The sequence below is a fragment of the Talpa europaea genome, assembly GCF_964194135.1.
Source record: "Talpa europaea genome assembly, chromosome: 7".
Taxonomy (NCBI): Eukaryota; Metazoa; Chordata; class Mammalia; order Eulipotyphla; family Talpidae; genus Talpa; species Talpa europaea.
This window is the reverse complement of record NC_140074.1, coordinates 77,853,716-77,871,436: the sequence shown is the minus strand read 5'-3', so window position 1 is coordinate 77,871,436 and position 17,721 is coordinate 77,853,716. Positions and strand designations below refer to the sequence as shown.

Sequence of the window (17,721 nt, the reverse complement as noted above, 5' to 3'; positions counted from 1 at the left end):
GTCTCTCTGAGGGGCCCCACCTGTCTGCAGGCTATTTTCCATTGCTCAAACAGCTACCTGACCTGGGTAAATTCAGCTGAAGTTCATGGTTCCTTTGGCAGTTGGTCGAAGATCAGGTGAGTTGATAGTGCAGTTTGGCACATAATTCAAAATCAGGTGAATGTATGGTGTCCTTGGCAGGTGGTCCAAAAGCTGAGAAGTTCATGGTGGTGTTTGGCAGGTAGTCAAAGATTTGAATTCTGTTGTTTTCAAGAACTTGCCCTCTTTGGAGTCTTCTGGAGGACTCTTTTAACCCGTTTTGTTTACCTCCAGGTGCTGCACTAGATGATGGGCAGTGGCATTCTGTGTCCTTGTCCACTAAAGGGACTAACCTGATTGTGATGGTGGATGATGATGCAGCGTCCATGTCTCACTCCCTGCAAGGGCAGATTGATTTGGGTGACACCTATTATTTGGGGGGTAAGTGAAAAGAAGGGGCTTCATCAGCAATGAAACCATCTTTATTTCTTCAGCCCCTGCTTTTAATCAACCAACATTTTTAAATGAAAATTAATACTGAAGAATTATTTCTGTCTTTCAGTTATAGTTAATGCTAATGTTGAGTGGAAAATGATGATAAATTATGGTGTAGCATGCAAGTCTTCTAGGTGATCTAATATTAGGTGTGCATATAATAACATTTGTTTTAAATTTGACATTTGTTCTCAACAATTGATGCCTGTTGCAGTCACCCAGGCAGTTTCAAATGCCTCACACCTTCCCCACAGATTCTAACTTAACTGCTTCTGAGACCTGGGCAACACAATTTGTCATCTTTTCCAGGTAATTCTATGTGCAGACAATGTTGAGAATCATAATTCTTCATTTCTTGCCTTCAATAATTTGCTATAGGGAATTTTCCTAATGCCAAATGCCCTTTATAACTTTTTTCTTCAGGTTCTGTGCACAAATTTCATTGCTACATGTTAGTGTTCTTTTCTTTCTATCTATTGGCTGCTCTTCTGCCAGGAGCCAGACTGCTCAGTGTTGGTCCATGGGCAGCACTGACAGCATCTCCTGGAAACCTGTAGGAGAGACAGATATGCCATCCCTGAACCAGGCTCTGTATTTCACAAGACCCTCTGATGTCTGTTGTACTTTCAAGAAATATTCTATTCCCTCAGTCTATACAAAATGGCACCATTATATACAACAGAGCCAGAGTGTGATTTAATGACTATTACTATTTCATTCATTGTTGATGGTGATGCATCATATAAAGACAGCACCAGGCAATTTCCACTCAACTATAGTAAACGGCATGCTTGTCTATGAGATTCTTTGAGTGAGTCTATCCAAGACCCTTTTAGCCAGGGAGGGGGATATTTATGAGCATGATGAGTTTTTGTTCCTGGGACATTTGAGCGAATAGATCTGAACCTTGGGGGCTACAGAACATCAATAGTAACACTCATTTCTAATCTTAATTCAAGGCACTTCTTGACATAACCCTTTTTAGCATTTTATTTTTTTCTTTCTAAAATAAGTTTGGGAGCATGGTGGAGAGAGCTTGACAGCCCAACAAGAAAGCATAACATTCCCCCTAAGAATTGACAACAAGCAAACCGACCATGAATCAGGACATTTATTCTTTCAAATCCCCCAAAGCAGCCTTTACTGTGAAGGGTGAAATAGTTCCAGCAACCTCAAAATATCTGATTGTTCTCACTCCTTACTTTCTAAATGTGGTGCATTTCTGACCCAGATAGTTTTTTAAACTTTTACACTTATGATGGATTTCATGGCTCCACAGAGGAACAAATTCCTTCAAAACCAAATAACAAATTTATCCAAGTGCTGTACTTTATAAGGTAAAAGATTTCAAAGCACTCCAAGGTAAAGGAAGAAGAGCCTTGCTCTATTGTTTAATGATATAAATTAAAAAAAAATCTTTTCAAAAAAAGTAAAAAAAAAATTCCAAATCACATATTTACCTTTCATATGTGAACATTCTATGTGTTCAGAATGTGAACTGTTTAGCTACCTGAATGTAGATACTTCCCAAAAACATTTACAGGCTAATGAGATAAGAATCAGTTGTTACTATGAAATAGAACATATTCATGTATTTAAAAAGATACTACTAGTGTTTCTTAAAAGAATATATGTGGGTGCAGCTCCTCATATGTAAGAAGAAACATAACAATATGTTTGTTCAGAGTCATGACAGTATTTTTGAAGCTTCCCTTGCTCCTTCAGATTCTCATTCCTCAAGGAATTTTTACCCTGAATTTTTTAAATGACTCTTTTACTGCTTTTCTTTATAGTCTATCATCTATGTATGTAGATTTAAATGATACATTATTTTATGTTGCCTTGCTTTTAACTTTATAAAGGATACTACTGTTTGAATATTCTGTGACTTGCTTGTTTTTGAGATCCAATCATGAATATGAATAGGTAAAGTTAATAATTTTCACTATTGTATGGTTTTGGATGCATATCATGCAGCATTTTACTTATCTATTCTGTTGTTCCATTGTGTGATTGATAGTCATTTTGATTGTATCCAGTTGCTATTATAAAATATGCTATGAATAATCCATGCCAGTGAATTTAAAGTTATCCTTATGTGGATCTACCATATGATTCAGCAATACCACTCCAAGGTATCTGTCCAAAGGATACAAAAACACTAATTTGAAAGGTTATGGAAACTTTTATATTCCTTGCAGTACTATTTATAATAACCAAACAATAGAAACATAAATGCCCAACCTAACTGCCCCAAAACAGATGAGTGGGTCAGGAAGATGTGGTACGTACATACAATATTTTTTTTTAAACAATTCTTTTTTTTTTAAAGATTTATTTATCTATGCATACAAGAGCTGGGGTACAGGCCAGAGATGCTGGGGGTGGGGAGGGGGTGGGGGAGTTAGGGTGAGAGGATTCACCAGAGATGGATAGGGAGCAGAACAGGCAGACTGACTGAAATACACTGCTGAGGGGTGCAGCGAGTCAGGAGAGGTCTGCTGTGCCATGTGGGTTGCTCCCTGGCCAGCCGGGGATCAAACTCAAGCTGCAGAGTCTGCCAGCAGATTGCTTCATAGTGCAGTGCTTAACCCTTTGCACCACCAGGGAGGATCCTATACATACAGTATTACTCAACTATTATAAAAAGATTAATGCTTGTTATTTGTGATAATTTGGATGGAACTGGAGAGGATTATGTTCAGTGACATATGTCAGGAGGAGAAAGACAAATACTGGGCCATGTCACTTATATATGGTATATAAAGAAACAAAAAAAGTCATATAAAGCCGAACTAAACTAATAACTAACCCTAGAAATCTGAATGTAGAGCTGGGGCTACAGGCCAGGGGAGGAGGGGAGACATGAGAGCAAAGAGGGAGAGAGCACAATGGACTGGCATTTTCGCGGTGGGTGTGGTGGGTGTGGTGGGTGTGGTGTGCTAGCACCTGAAGGTAGAGATTCTCTGAAACACAGAGTATTTTAAGCCAATGCTGTCTAAATAAAAAATACATTAGGGGCCTCCCTGGTGCAGCAAGGGTAAAGACACAACCTAGGAAGCAATCTGCAGCCACTGCAGCAGGGGTTCTATCCCCGGGCAGGGAGCTACCCACATGGTATGGCAGACCTCTCTTGACTCCCCTGCTCCTCCCCTCAGCAGTGTATTTCAGCCAATCTGCTTGTTCTGTTCCCCACTCTGTCTTTGGTGAGTCTTCTCACCTCCCACACCTCTGTCCTGTACCCCTGTTCTTGTACACACAAATAAATCAATCTTAAAAAAATTAAAAAAATACATTAGAATGAAATAATCCTTATGTGCAAACTGACTTTTCTAATATGTATCATTAATTTAGTGAGGCAGTAGTCATGTGCTGTGGTTTAGTGGCATCCTTCAGTTGTTAAGTTGAATGAATGTTCATGAATCACAGCAAGACAAAGGGTGTGCACACAGACTCAGTGTTTGGATCCACTAATGTCCATGAAAGGACCCTGACCATCTGGAGTCAATGTGTTGAAAAAGATGCAATAATTTTTTTTCATTTATTATCATAAAATTGTGTTAATATGCAGGAAATTTCCTAGTAATATAGTTTCCAATAAGCAACAGTGTACCTGAGGTGGCTGGAAACACTGCATGAGAGAGCACGATGACTTCTCTCCAATACAATTTTGTTTTTCTTCTTTGTAATTGTATGTTTATACTGAGTGGCAAAAATAGTTTGAGAACTTGCAATCACAGCACTTTATTCCTACCTTCTGTGTAAATTCAGAGTAACCTCTCTAAGCATAGCTGTAAACACTCAGTTGATCTCTACAAGACAGTTTCAACCACTGATTGAAACTAACAAGGTCAATTTTACATTTTATGCTAACAAAACAGCATCTTTTTTTTTTTCCCTAGAGAAAGAATATATGCTACTTAAAAAGCTCAAGCAATGTCTTTACCAGGCTAAAACAAACATAAACAAAACACACCAGTTTACTGACGTTGAATAAAAATGTGCATATTATTTGTATTTAAGGAATACCATAACAAGCAGGTCAAGGAGCAGTAGACATGAAGTTCTGGTTCTCAATAGATTTGCTGTATTTGCAAGTTTTCTGTGCAGCTAAAGGTTCCTTTGCTCAGTACCTTGCCATCTTCAAGGTCCACTAAACTTTTCAAATCTGTCCTGGATAAAGAGGGACATATCAGCTTCTTAGCTGGTGTCCATTAGTACCAGATGTTGACAAGATAATTCACTTTATCTAATCCTTGCTCTGTAGCAACTTTTGAACTAATAAAATATATCCCAGGGTCCTCTTGTGAAAACCAGTTTATGATATTTGGGTTTTCAAGGAAAATATCACTCAAATGCTGTCACACTCACCAGCCCTCCTTCCCCATAACTTCCAGATGAAATTTCATCTTCTAGTTCCCAATTATTATATTACCTTGTCAGTTAGGTTTTATTACAATACTTTAGCATAAATGTATACTGGTGTGCCTTGCTATTTCAGTTAGAATGAACATGTAATTCATTATCCAAACCAGAACACTTTAGTGAATGAAGGCGATGACATCCAAAATTATGACAAGGCAGCAGGTATGAACCACATTCTCTGGTCTCCCATGGAAGCCAGGTCTGGCAGCGTCAGAGTGTGGCTCTTACTATGAAAGGTACCCACTGAAAAAGTAGTGCTTTTTGTATTTCCCATCAGAACTCTGTGACACGAGTATCTCTTTTTCCTTTCCTGCTTTTCTCAGTCTGAGCTTTTTTGTAAATTGTTCTTCAAGGGTATATTGCACACAGATTTTTGGTGCCTGTTGTTAAGGATAGTAGAATGCCAAACACTGAATAAATTCCTTTTTAGGGAATCTTGGTCCTCTTTAATAGCTTACTTGTACCACTAAGTTAGGGAATAGTAATTTATGGTCAGAATTGTCCAAGTGTGTTGTATGAAGCATCAGCAGGCCAGGGGATCTATAACTCTGTAATGAAGTCTCACCTGATGACCTCTTCTGCTGTGGTGACATAAAGTGACAATTTCTGCTATCCTCAGAGGTACTTAACCTATGACTTCCTCAGTCATAATTGATATGTTTCATTCATTTACCAACAAGAATCATTTACACTTTCCCTCACAAATCAGGTCATCGATGAAAGAGCCTCTGTCATTCCAGCACCAAGGTTTGGGGTAATCTTCTACATGGAGGCCTAAGCCTCTCCCAGGCTGAGGTCATTTCAGGACCTGGTTCCCCTTGTTTCTTTCTCTTTTTCTTAAGATTTATTTATTAATTTATTTATATAAGCACTAGGTACAGTCAGAAGCGCGGGAGGGTGAGAGTGAATTCACCACACCCAGAGCCGGGAGCAGAACAGGCAAACTGATGAAATACACTGCTGAGGGGAGCAGCGGGCGAGGCAGGAGAGGTCTGTGTGCCATGTGGGATCCTCCATGTGGGACCCATGCTGGCAGCCTGGGATTGATTCAGAGCTGCAGCAGCTGCAGGCAGCGTCACAGCCCAGTGCTCAACCGCTGCGCCACCAGGGGAGGCCCGTCCCCCTTGTTTCTTGACCTCTATGATAACTGAGGAGGTGAAATACTAAGTGACTTGGTCTTTGCTTCATTACACTTTTACTTCCAGAAAGATTTCCTGTGACTCACTGAATTTGGTTTAGTTTCATTCCTAAGAGAAATAAATGAGTTTGAGACTTATAGTATAGTGAAAAGGAAGATAAACAGAAAAGGAGCAACAACAATGATTCCATAAAACTATTTATTGCTGTAATATTCCCTCTCCCTTATCCTAGAGTCCTTAGTTGCTAAGTGTTGTAAGTGGAAGTCACCTGTAAAGATATATCATGTTTCTTCCAAATATATTCAACCCTTTGAAAATTTGCTTCCAAGCTAAAATGTATGCATCTTCACACAAATCAAGAAATCTATAAAAGAAAGGAATCCATAAAAGGAAGCGGTAGTTTTCATGATGTCACATCTCGTTTGAAATAACATCATCACTGTGAAATGAATTTGTGAGGTTTCATTGTGCCCAGTAATGGTTTTGACCTGATGCAAACCTTGGCTTGTTTTCACTAATGTTTGTAAAGAATAGAAAGGTCTAAAGCCTAAAAGTTTAGGAAGTGATTATGAGGAAAAGCACAGAGTCAGATAGAAACCCAAATAGTGTCCCAAGGAGGAACAAAAGTGTTGAAGTTTTTTGTGGAAAGAAAAGAATGCATAAGGTCAATGTCTTAAAAAAGGAATAATTGGGGCCTCCCCGGTGGCACAGCAGTTGAGTGCTGGGTTGCGAATCTGCCCGCAGCCTCTGCAGCACCGGTTTGATCCCCGGCCCCCAGGCGAAGGTCCCACATGGCACGCAGACCTCTCCTGCTGCCCGCTGCTCCCCTCAGCAGTGTACTTCAGTCTGCCTGCTCTGCTTTCTGCTCTGACTCTGGTGAAATCTCTCACCCTCCCGTGCCTTTGACTGTACCCAATGCTTGTATAAATAAATAAATAAATCTTTAAAAAAAAAAAAAGGAATAATTGGTGGTAACAAATTTAAATTATTTTTGACTATACATATTGGTTACTAATTCTACCCTGAGACAGAAAGTTCATAATCATCAGTGCGCCTGATTTTAATGATTTTTCAAACATTTGTTTTCTTGATAATTTCTTAAAACATAAACCTTTTTTTTTTGGTCCAGTTCAAAGATCTGACCTAATTCAAATAAATTGAGTGAAGCTGATTCTCTGTTGTGACTGCCCTGGCTCCATTTTTAAGATGACTCCACTCATGTCAACTTTTCACATATGGAAAGAAAAAGAAAAAGTAAACTACATGCATTTTATGGAAATGTAGGATAAAAAAATAAACTTCCTTCTACCCTTCTAGCTTTTTTTTTGGCTGAGATTTCCCTGTAATAAAAAACAGAGCAACAAGAAAAAGCAAACAAAAGTTTACTTACTGTATATCTCCTTATATACATGGAACATACCCAGTAACACTAAGTAACTCCCCAGATAATCCAAGCGATCACTTTAAACCCCACCTCCAGATAAAGACAAAAGAAGATGTTAGGGCTGAGGGGAGCCAGTAAACAACAGTGTGGCTGTTGTAAGAGTTACCTCCATGGCTTATCCATTGATTAAGGTTTCTAGATGTTTGATCATCCTCATCTTTGTTGTGCAAAGAAACAGATATATAAGTAGAGATCCCACTTATCATTGTAATTTTGTCTTATAAAAGGGTAACTTTTTGTTTTTTAGAGCTTTTCCCTGTGTCTGCTCTTTCTTAAAACCAGCTCCAGTTAATCCTCATGCCAAAGATCATACATTGAGGTGGCATGTCCTGTTTTCCTTCAAAAATTCTTAAATAGAAAGCTAGCATGTAGGTTGAATGTCAGTTGCTACTCCTTGAAAGTGCATGTCTCAGTGACACCATGATGAGAGTACAAAACAGGTCGAGTGAAAACCACACAAGTACAATGAGTAAAATATTTAAGATTGTTTCTTCAATTTGATTTTAAAAATAAGAAACTCATCAAATAGATTCGAACCCCATGCTGTAACTACTTACATAAGAATTCCACATTTACCTGACTGGAAAATACAAAACAAAAAGATAAATAATTAGTAAGTTAAAAGAAAACTGTTATTCTGGAAATGATATAAATGAAACTTTATAAGACAAAACAATGAAATGTACTCATGTTGAAAAGCTGAAAATTTTTCCTCTAAAATCAGGAAGAAGACAATGATGTCCACTTTTGCAAATTTTATTCAACAGTATTAGAAGTCCTAGCCAGAGCATTTAGCTAACATAAAGAAATTAACATGCATTGAAAGGAGGAAATAAAACTATCAGTATTTCAATATGATATCATGTTACAGGTACAAAACCTTAGACTCCAACAAAAAGGATTAGGAATAATAAATTCAGTAAAGTTGCAGGGTATAAAATCAATTCACAAAAGTCTGTTGTGTTTCTATAGACTAATAATGAACTGTCAGAAAGAAAAATTAAGAAAATAATTGTTCTTACAGTTGCATCAAAAACAATAAAATACATAGGGATAAGTTTGTTCAAATAGCTGGATGACCTCTCTATTGAAAACAATAAGAAATTAGTGAAAGAAGTTGAAGGATACAAATAAATGAAAAATATTCTATACTTATGAAGTGGAAGAATTAATATTGTTAAAATGTCAATACTACATAATACATAAAACAATCTGCAAGTTCAGGATGATCCCTATCAAAATTCCAGTAACATTTTCTATAAAAATAGAAAAAAAATCAACATTTATATGGCACTACATAACACCCTATATAACCAAAGCAATCTTGAGAAAGAACAAATTTGGAGGCATCCCATTCTGTAATTTCAAACTATATTATAAAGCAGTAGTAATCCAGTCAAAATCATACTGCATAAGAACAGATATATAGATGAATGAACAGAATAGAGAACCAAGACATAACCTCAAACATATATGGTCAGTTAATTTATGACAAAGAAACCAAGACTGTACAATAGGAAAAGAACAGTCTCTTTAATAAATGGCATTGAGTGAATAGCCACTTGCAGAGAATAAAACCCCTCCAGGGTCTTACACCACTCACAAGAATTAACTCTAAATGGATTAAAGACTTAGTGTGAGTCTTGAAACCATCAAATTCCTAGAAGAATATACAAGCAGTAATCTCCTTGACATGCCTCAATGATGGCTTTTAAACCTCACACCAAAAACAAAATCAATCAGAGCAAAAATAAACAAGTAGGAAAATAAGAAACTGAAATGCTTCTGTGCAGCAAAGAAAACTGTCAACAAATGGAAAGGCAAGGTACTGAATTTGGGGGAAATATTTGTGAATCATATATCTGGACGATGGATAATATCCAAAACATATTAAGAACTGATGTATCTTAATCACAACAACAAAAAGGCAATCTTATTTCAAAAGGGGCAGAAGATTTGAACACTCAGTTTTCCAAAGAATACATATAAGATGTTCAACATGTATATGAAAAATGCTCAATAACATTAATCATCAGGGAAATGCAAATCAAATCATAATGAGATATCACATCATACCTGTTAAAGTATCTGTTAGCAAACAGACAAGAAATAACAGTCTTGGTGAAAATGTGGAGAAGAAGGAACCTTTGTGCATTATCAGTGTGAAGGAAAATTAGTGCAATGACCCTGGAAAACAATATGTAGGCTTCTCAAAAAATTGAAGATAGAACTACTATGTGATCTCGCAATTCGATTTTTAAGTCTATAGCCAAACAAAATGAAAGCACTAACTTGAAAAAGACAGTTATACCCCCATCCTTATTGCAACATTATTTATGATAGTCAAGATTTTGAAACAACCTGTGTCCATCAATGGATGAATGCTTAAAGAAAATGCGAGGTATATACAATGGAATCGTATTCAGCCATTATTTCCTGTAATAAATAATGTGCAATATTTTTGACGTAACTTACTTTCTCCTATGTATGTCTCCATGCCCTGTGTTCAGGCTGCCCTGACGGTGACTCAGGATGTAGAAGTCCGCTGGGGGCATTTCAGGGATGTCTCCGGCTCATCTCTTTTGACAGCAAGGCAGTGGATCTCATTTCGGTGCAGCAGGGGGCGCTAGGGAGTTTCCGTGACCTCCAGATAGACACTTGCGGCCTCACGGACCGGTAAGGCGATTCCAGGTATTTCGAATACCTGTTTTCAATCATTTGGCAGTTTGTATGCTCCCAAACTACTAAATTCTTACAGAATCCTCTCTATGCTGCTGTAATTATTAATGACTGTAAATGTTGACAAGCACAAATACTTTGATAAATATACCATTGCACAGATACTTTAGTCTCCTGGAAAGAGATGATGAATTATAGAAACAAGTAATTCAAACTCATTTGTGGTCAGTTTCTTTTAGTCCACACTCCTTTCTACAGGGGAAATAAAAAGTAACTCTTCTTTTGAGAAAGGTTGGGGCTTCAGGGATTTTTATTTATGTTGTGAACATAATAAAAAATGGAGAGACACTGCTACTACATACTCACCAGTTCACTGAAGTAGATGGTTACAAGAAGGAAAGGGGGAAGTGAGTAGGTAAATGGGGAAAATCATATGGTGAAGGATGGAAACTAGACTTTTGGTGGCAATACTATACTAATATAATATATACAGATGTTGATTTTTTCATTAGAATGATTTTTTTTATTTTTAAAATTATATTAATAGAGGTAACAATGGTTTACAACACTGTGTCTATTTCAGGGGTATAGGTTCACACCTCTGCAGATGTGAGTCCTCATACTGCCCCCACCATCAAAGCGTGCAGATGTTGATTTATAATTTTGTTCACCTGAAACCTGTGTCATGTTTTAAACCAACATTACATCAATAATTTTTTTACAAGAAAAACATTAAAATTGCCAAACATTGCAAATGTATTCAAGTTATATTATTAGCCATGCTGTCTTTTACGTTTTTTTGGCTAAAGTGATGGCTTAGGCATAACACCAGTTTTCTTGGATGTGACATGTATAGCTTCGTGCCTTCCCTGTGGTAGGAGTGCAGCAGGTTGTTGTTGAATTAATGAGCACACTTCTGCCATTCTCACACATTCAAATACAGGAAAAATCTTCACTCACACTTGACAGTATTTGTGGAATAAATCTATTCCAATTTTGACACTAATTGGAGCCCCATGTCCTATTCAATAAATCACATGTTAAAAATGCAATTTAGCCCTGTATTATTAGAAAACTATCAATTTCCAGTATGTGAAATATTGACTTGTGAGATCTTGATTTTTTAAAATAGATGTTCATGCTTATATTGTCATAGTCTATTCATTTGTAGAGAAAATGAGATTCAAAGAATTTTGTCAAAAACTCTCAGTTCTGATTTTCAGATTCTGAATTTTTTTTTGCTCAGAAACTGACATCATCTATAAATTATGATTGCAGGAAACTCTAGAATCCTGAATCTTGGTATTGGGAAAAGGCTTAGAGGTGTTCCTTGAGGGGTAGGGCCCACCACCAACCACCCCTGGGGGCAGCCTTCATGGGAAGCAGGGTCAGTGGTCACAGCTCCCTCAGAGTGGTCACTTCAATTAATGAAGCTCACAGAAAGTATTTTAGGGACTGGAGAATTCTCTCTCAAACTACGATGAGATCACAATATTTCTCTTACATAAGGAATCCACAATGCCTCTTTTTGCATAAAAGTCTTTTAATCTAAGAGAAAAAAATGAAAGATAAAAGGTTTTCAATATGACTCACAAAACTGATTTTCAGAAATATGTACTGATCTATGGAGACATGTAGGACACTAAGTTAACTTCTTTAAGCAAAAATTGAATTTCATGGCAACTCTCTAAGTGAATATGAGAATAACTCTCTGTACTTTGGAGGATTTACAAAGTTGCTAATTGTATTTGTGTGTGTGTGATTTACAGTCTTAAAAACAGTACTTATTCTCCACTGCTCTTGAGTAATAAAAATATTTATTCAACTTTATGTATGTCCAATGCACCATCATATGGATTTACTTGAAAATGTGTCCAAGCAAACATCCCTGTAGGCCCTCTCCTGGCACTGCCCTGTGCCTGGCCATCCACCCAGCTCACCTGTCTACCAAGAACACCTCCTTCTCCCCCAGAGCAAGTCCACATGTGGAGCTGAGATTTATTATCAAAATGCAAGAAGTTTTACAATTTTTATCCTTTGGGCATGAGAATTAATAATTAATGTTATATAGTAGCATTCCTGACTCAAATGAAAGATTCTGAAAAGATGTTTTGAAATCCACTGGGGGCTGGTTCAACAAGGACGCATGGGCAGAGTACTCTCTTCCTTTGGTTCCCATGGCACTTTCCAGGGAAGACTCCTGGTCCTTTGGGACAAGGATCTGTGGATGCCTTTTGTGCATTTGAGTAACACTCTGACTACAAATGGAAGGTAACTTGGGTGTGGGTGGCAGAGAGAGAAGGTGTGGATAATAGGAGTCCAGGAAGCCAGGTAAAGAGCTGTGAGAAGTGACAGATAGCCTGAATTAAGGGATAGAAAAGCCTGAATGATTTACATGGATTCAATGAGCAGAATCAAAAATTGATTTGTTGCATGCCTTGGGGTGATGGTGAAGGAGAAGTTGGAATAACCCTTTTGTTCTGGCTTGGACAGTTGGGTAAAGGGTGATACCATCCTATGGAGTAGTGATGGAAAAGAAGAACAATTTTTGGCAAGACAGTGAAGAGTTTCAGTTTTCAAATCTCGAGATACTTTTTTTTTTTAAAGATTTATTTATTTACTTATATAAGACTGGGGTCCAGGCCAGATGCACAGGAGGGTGAGAGGATTCACCAGAGACAGAACAGAACGGGGAACAGAACAGGCAGACTGACAGAAAACACTGCTGAGGGGAGCAGCGGGTGAGACATGAGAGGTCTGCTGTGCCATGTGGGACCCTTGCCGGCCGACCGGGATGGAACCCACACTGCAGAGGCTGCAGACAGCTTCATAGTGCTGCACTCAACCGCCTGCGCCACCAGGGGAGGCCCAATCTCGAGATATCTTGAAGATCATAAACGCGAAGCATTGTCAAATTGAAAAGAAACTTAAACATAGGATCTCCTTGAGTTTGTATATCAGATGCCTGATTTTCACTTTTTGTGGACAAGAGGATCTTTCTTCTACATAATCTTTTGATAAATCTTGCCCATTCACCCCATGGTTCATCAGCATTATCTGTCATAACTGAATTCCCACTAGTAATCTGAGTTTATTTTTATCACTCTAGATCTGCACTCTGTCTACCATCATAGTCCTACACATACCTGATGAAATGTCTGAATTGGCTCTCCTCCTAGTTAAAGGCTCTGCTCTCTTAGCAGTTTTTCAAAGGTCAAAGTATTGCTCACTGTTCCAATCCCAGTTGCCTGCCAGTACATCAGTCCTGATCTGAAGGGTCCTGGCCCTGCAGGGTGTGTAGGAGTCATAAGCTCCACTCCCAAAAACACTTGCTCAGACCAAGCCCCTGCCTGGCCTGTGGCTTGAGCAGAGTCCGTGTGCCAGTCTCATGTTCTCCACACATCCCTATGTGAGCAGAGTCCGTGTGAGCAGAGTCCGTGTGCCAGTCTCATGTTCTCCACACATCCCTGCTTTATTCCCTCTCTGGTCCTCCTTATGCATGTTTTTGCAAGTTTGAGCCCACCAGGAAAGCAGAAATCTCAAGGTACAGAACCTGACTTTGGGCATGGTATAATTCATGGCTATTAAAGAAAAGGCTAATTGGGTAGCAGTCACTAAGTGGGCATAAGGGAGCACAGCTTGGACTGCTCATAAATCCCTGGAGCTGAAGAGTCAAACTTTTGTTTTCCTAAAAAGCCCACTTTCTTGTTTTGGCACAGAATTTGATACTGTAAGGCCCTGCAGGGAAGAGTTTAGGTATGTCCTTTAGAAAGAAATGGAATTTATTTCCAACATCTGTCTCCCAAGTAGCGAAGTTGTAATCACTATAGAGTAGAAGTAACCTGAAATTTCTTATTCCTCCTTGAGAGAAAAAGACATTGAGCTTAAGAGGATACTGAATAGTTATGTGAGAAGCTTCTGTGTAACATTTAGAATTCAGTTAAATTTATGTAGTTAACAAGATAGGCAATATGACCTGACCAGGACCCAGATATTTTACTTTAAGTTGATGTTGGTCTTTTCTGTGATAAAGATATGATTACTTCCCCAACCTTCTCAGCCTTCAATTTTGGAATACTGCTCAAGGATCATGTCTGACAGTCACAGAGGGTCTGGATGGTGGGGGATGGCTCTCCATCTTCAGCATTTCCTCAAGGAAACAGAGGAACCAGAAGACTCAGACCTGTCAGCCTCTATCTCCCCAACTCTCTTCCTGAAGCTCCATGGGAACTCTAACCCCTACCATTTCTATGGACTCCGGTTTCATCTTCACAGCCCCCTGAGCCTTGATCATTTTCTGTGAACCTAAGACCAGCACACCAGTGGGGAACACATGCTCACACCAGATCTAGGAGGGTCACCACCACTTCATGCTTGTGATGTACGTAGGATGAACTCACCCCATCTCCATCCCATCATCCTGGCTGGCGTTGCCACTCTAGTTCTATAGACAGACTGACAATTCCAGAGAGGTCACAGGTGTGCATGTCACAGAACAGTAAGAAGGACTATGAATTTAGGTTCCTTCATGTCTTATCATCTTGAAATGCTGGATATTCTGTTGTCAGAATGTACCAGTTTATTTACCTATTCACTTGCTAAAGGACATCTTATTTGCTTCCAAGTGTTGGGTAGATGTAAAGCTGTTGTAAACATGATGTTCATGGTTGTTTTTTTTTTTTGATTTTTTTTTTTTGATGTTCAGGTTTTTATGTGGACATAGTTTTCAGATCAACCACTGATGGATTATATGTTAAAAGTATGCTTAGTATTACGAGAAATCTGCCAAACAAACTCTCAAGTAGCTATGCTATTTTACTTTCCTTCCAGCAAAAAATTGGGAGTTACAGTTGCTCTACATTCTCACCAGAATTTGGTGTTGTCAGTATTTGGGATTTCTGCCACACTGATAGATCTGGAGTGATATCTCACTGTCATTTTGAGTTTTCTAATAACATACGGTGCTGGGCATGTTTTCATATGTTTATTTGCCTTCTTACTGTCATCTTTGGTGAGGTATCTGTTAGATCTGTTGACTTATTTTTTTTTTTAATGCTTGTTCATCTTATTGTTGAGTTTTAAGAGTTCTTTGTATATGTTGGATGTCAATCTTAGTAGTTAATGGAAAGTTTAAGAGAAGGAAAACAAAAACATATCTATCCAATTTGCATCACAATTTGGGTCAAACTGGTGATGCCTTTAGGAATCAGATTGAGAAATCACTAACACATACTTTAAATATTTTTTCCTCAGATAATTGAATAAACCATAATATAATTCAGATAAACAAAATAAAAATAAAACTTATGTATCATGGAGATTGTGGCATCTCACTTGTTAAAACTTTAATGAAGTATATATTACTATGTACTATGTTTGTTCTTTTATGGATCACATTGAAAAGTCATCACCAAACCCAAGATCACTTAGATTTTCTCCTTTGTTATCTTCTGGAAGTTTAATAATTTGCATTTTACATTTAGGTCTCTTATCTGGTTTGAGTTACTTTTGTTAAAAACACATCGTCTGTGTCAGCTGAATGTATATTTATGAATCTGTTTCTGGAATCCCTCTTCTATGCCATTTATCTGTTTGCTCTTGTACCAGTAGCACATGGTCGTGATTACTGTAACTTCATTAGTCTCAAAGTGGAGTAGTTTCAGTCTTTTGACTTCTTTCTTCTATATTTCCTTGACTATTCTGGATATTTTGCCTTTCCACATACACTTTAGAATCAAATTGTCGATATCCACAAAGTCAATTGTGCAATGATGATAAAGTTTGAATTGAATATATAACTCAAGTTAAGAACTGACATCGTAACAATGTTGAGTTACCCTATACATGAACATAGAACATCTCTACTTGGATTTTCTTTGTAGTTTTATTTTTTTAATTTAAATTTTATTTTTATATTCCCCTTACAATTACAACCCCTTATTTTTTTTTAAATAATAAATTTTATTTTTATATTCCCCCATACTGACCCCAAGCCCTCCTTTCCCTGCCCCCCCCCATAGAGTGTCTGGTTCATAGTTGTTTGTTGATTTTTTTTTTATTATTTTATTTTTATTTTTTCTTTTTCCTTTTTTTTTATGATAAATTTTATTTTTATATTCCCCATACAATTGCAACCCCCACATTCTGACCCCAATCCCTCCCCTCCCGCCACTCACTCCCCAAAAAGTGTCTCTGGTTCATAGTTTTTTGTTGATTTTGATTTTAGCTTTCTTATAGTTGTTCATTTTTCTGGTCCCTTATTTAAGTTTTCTAGATTCCTGCTATGAGTGAGACCATCCGGTATTTTTCTTTTTCTTTCTGGCTTATTTCGCTGAGCATGATCCCTTCCAGCGCCATCCATGTTGCTGCAAATTGCATGTGTTTATCTTTTTTGAATGCTGAGTAATATTCCATGGTATATATGTACCACATCTTCTTAATCCAGTCACCTATTTTTGGGCATTTGGGCTGTTTCCAAAGCTTAGCTATTGTAAATAGTGCTGCTATAAACACAGGGGTGCAGGTGTTCTTTGGAGTTAATGTTTCTGTGTCCTTTGGGTAAATACCTAGGAGTGGAATTGCTGGATCATATGGAAGCTCTATGTTTAGTAGGTCCAGAAATCTCCACACAGCTCTCCATAGTGGTTGGACCAGTTTGCACTCCCACCAACAGTGCAGAAGAGTTCCTTTTTCTCCACACCCTCGCCAACACTTGTTGTTCTTAGTTTTTTTAATATGTGCCATTCTCACTGGTGTAAGATGGTATCTCATGGTAGTTTTGATTGGCATTTCCCTGATTACAAGTGATGTTGAACATTTTTACATATGCCTGTTGGCCATTTGCATTTCCTATTCAGAGAAGTTTCTTTTTACCTCTTCTGCCCATTTTTTGACTGGATTATTTTCTTTGATTTTGTTGAGTCTCATCAGCTCTTTGCAGATTTTTGTGATCAGTCCTTTATCATTAGTGTTGGGTGCAAAAATGTTCTCCCAGTTGGTGGGGTTTCTTTTTGTTTTTGTTATTGTCTCTTTTGCTGTGCAGAAGCTCTTTAATTTGATGTAGTCCCAGCTGTTTATCTTTGCCTTCACTATCACTGCTTTGGGTGATGTGTCTGTAAAGATGTCTTTGATGTGCAAATCACGTAGTGTTTCGCCTATATTTCCTTCTATATATTTTATGGTTTCAGGTCTTATGTCTAGTTCTTTAATCCATTTTGAGTTGATTTTTGTGTATGGTGTGAGGTAGTGGTCAATCTTCATTCTTTTGCATGTAGCGACCCAGTATTCCCAGCACCATTTATTGAACAAACTTTCTTTGCTCCAATGAATAGTCTTTGCTCCTTTGTCAAAGATTAGTTGACCATAAATCTGTGGGTTTATTTCTGGATTTTCTATTCGATTCCATTGGTCTGTGTGTCTGTTCTTGTTCCAATACCATGCAGTTTTGATGATTATGGCTTTGAAGTAGAGTTTGAAGTCTGGGAGTGTGATGCCTCCATTCCCTTCCTTTTTTTTCAGGAG

At 37.9% G+C, this 17,721-nt stretch overlaps 1 protein-coding gene across 2 annotated transcripts in view; it reads left to right on the top strand.

Moving 5' to 3' along the window:
* Nucleotides 1–17,721, top strand: part of LOC311174615 (contactin-associated protein-like 3) — a gene marked incomplete at its 3' end in the record, with an annotated part of 162,038 nt that overhangs the window by 75,339 nt on the left and 68,978 nt on the right. For both annotated transcript variants that reach the window (XM_084239190.1, XM_084239189.1), the window contains exons 7-8: nucleotides 313–459; nucleotides 10,032–10,197. In XM_084239190.1, coding sequence (XP_084095316.1) covers nucleotides 313–459; nucleotides 10,032–10,197 — 313 coding nt within the window. The remainder of the gene's footprint in view (nucleotides 1–312; nucleotides 460–10,031; nucleotides 10,198–17,721) is intronic.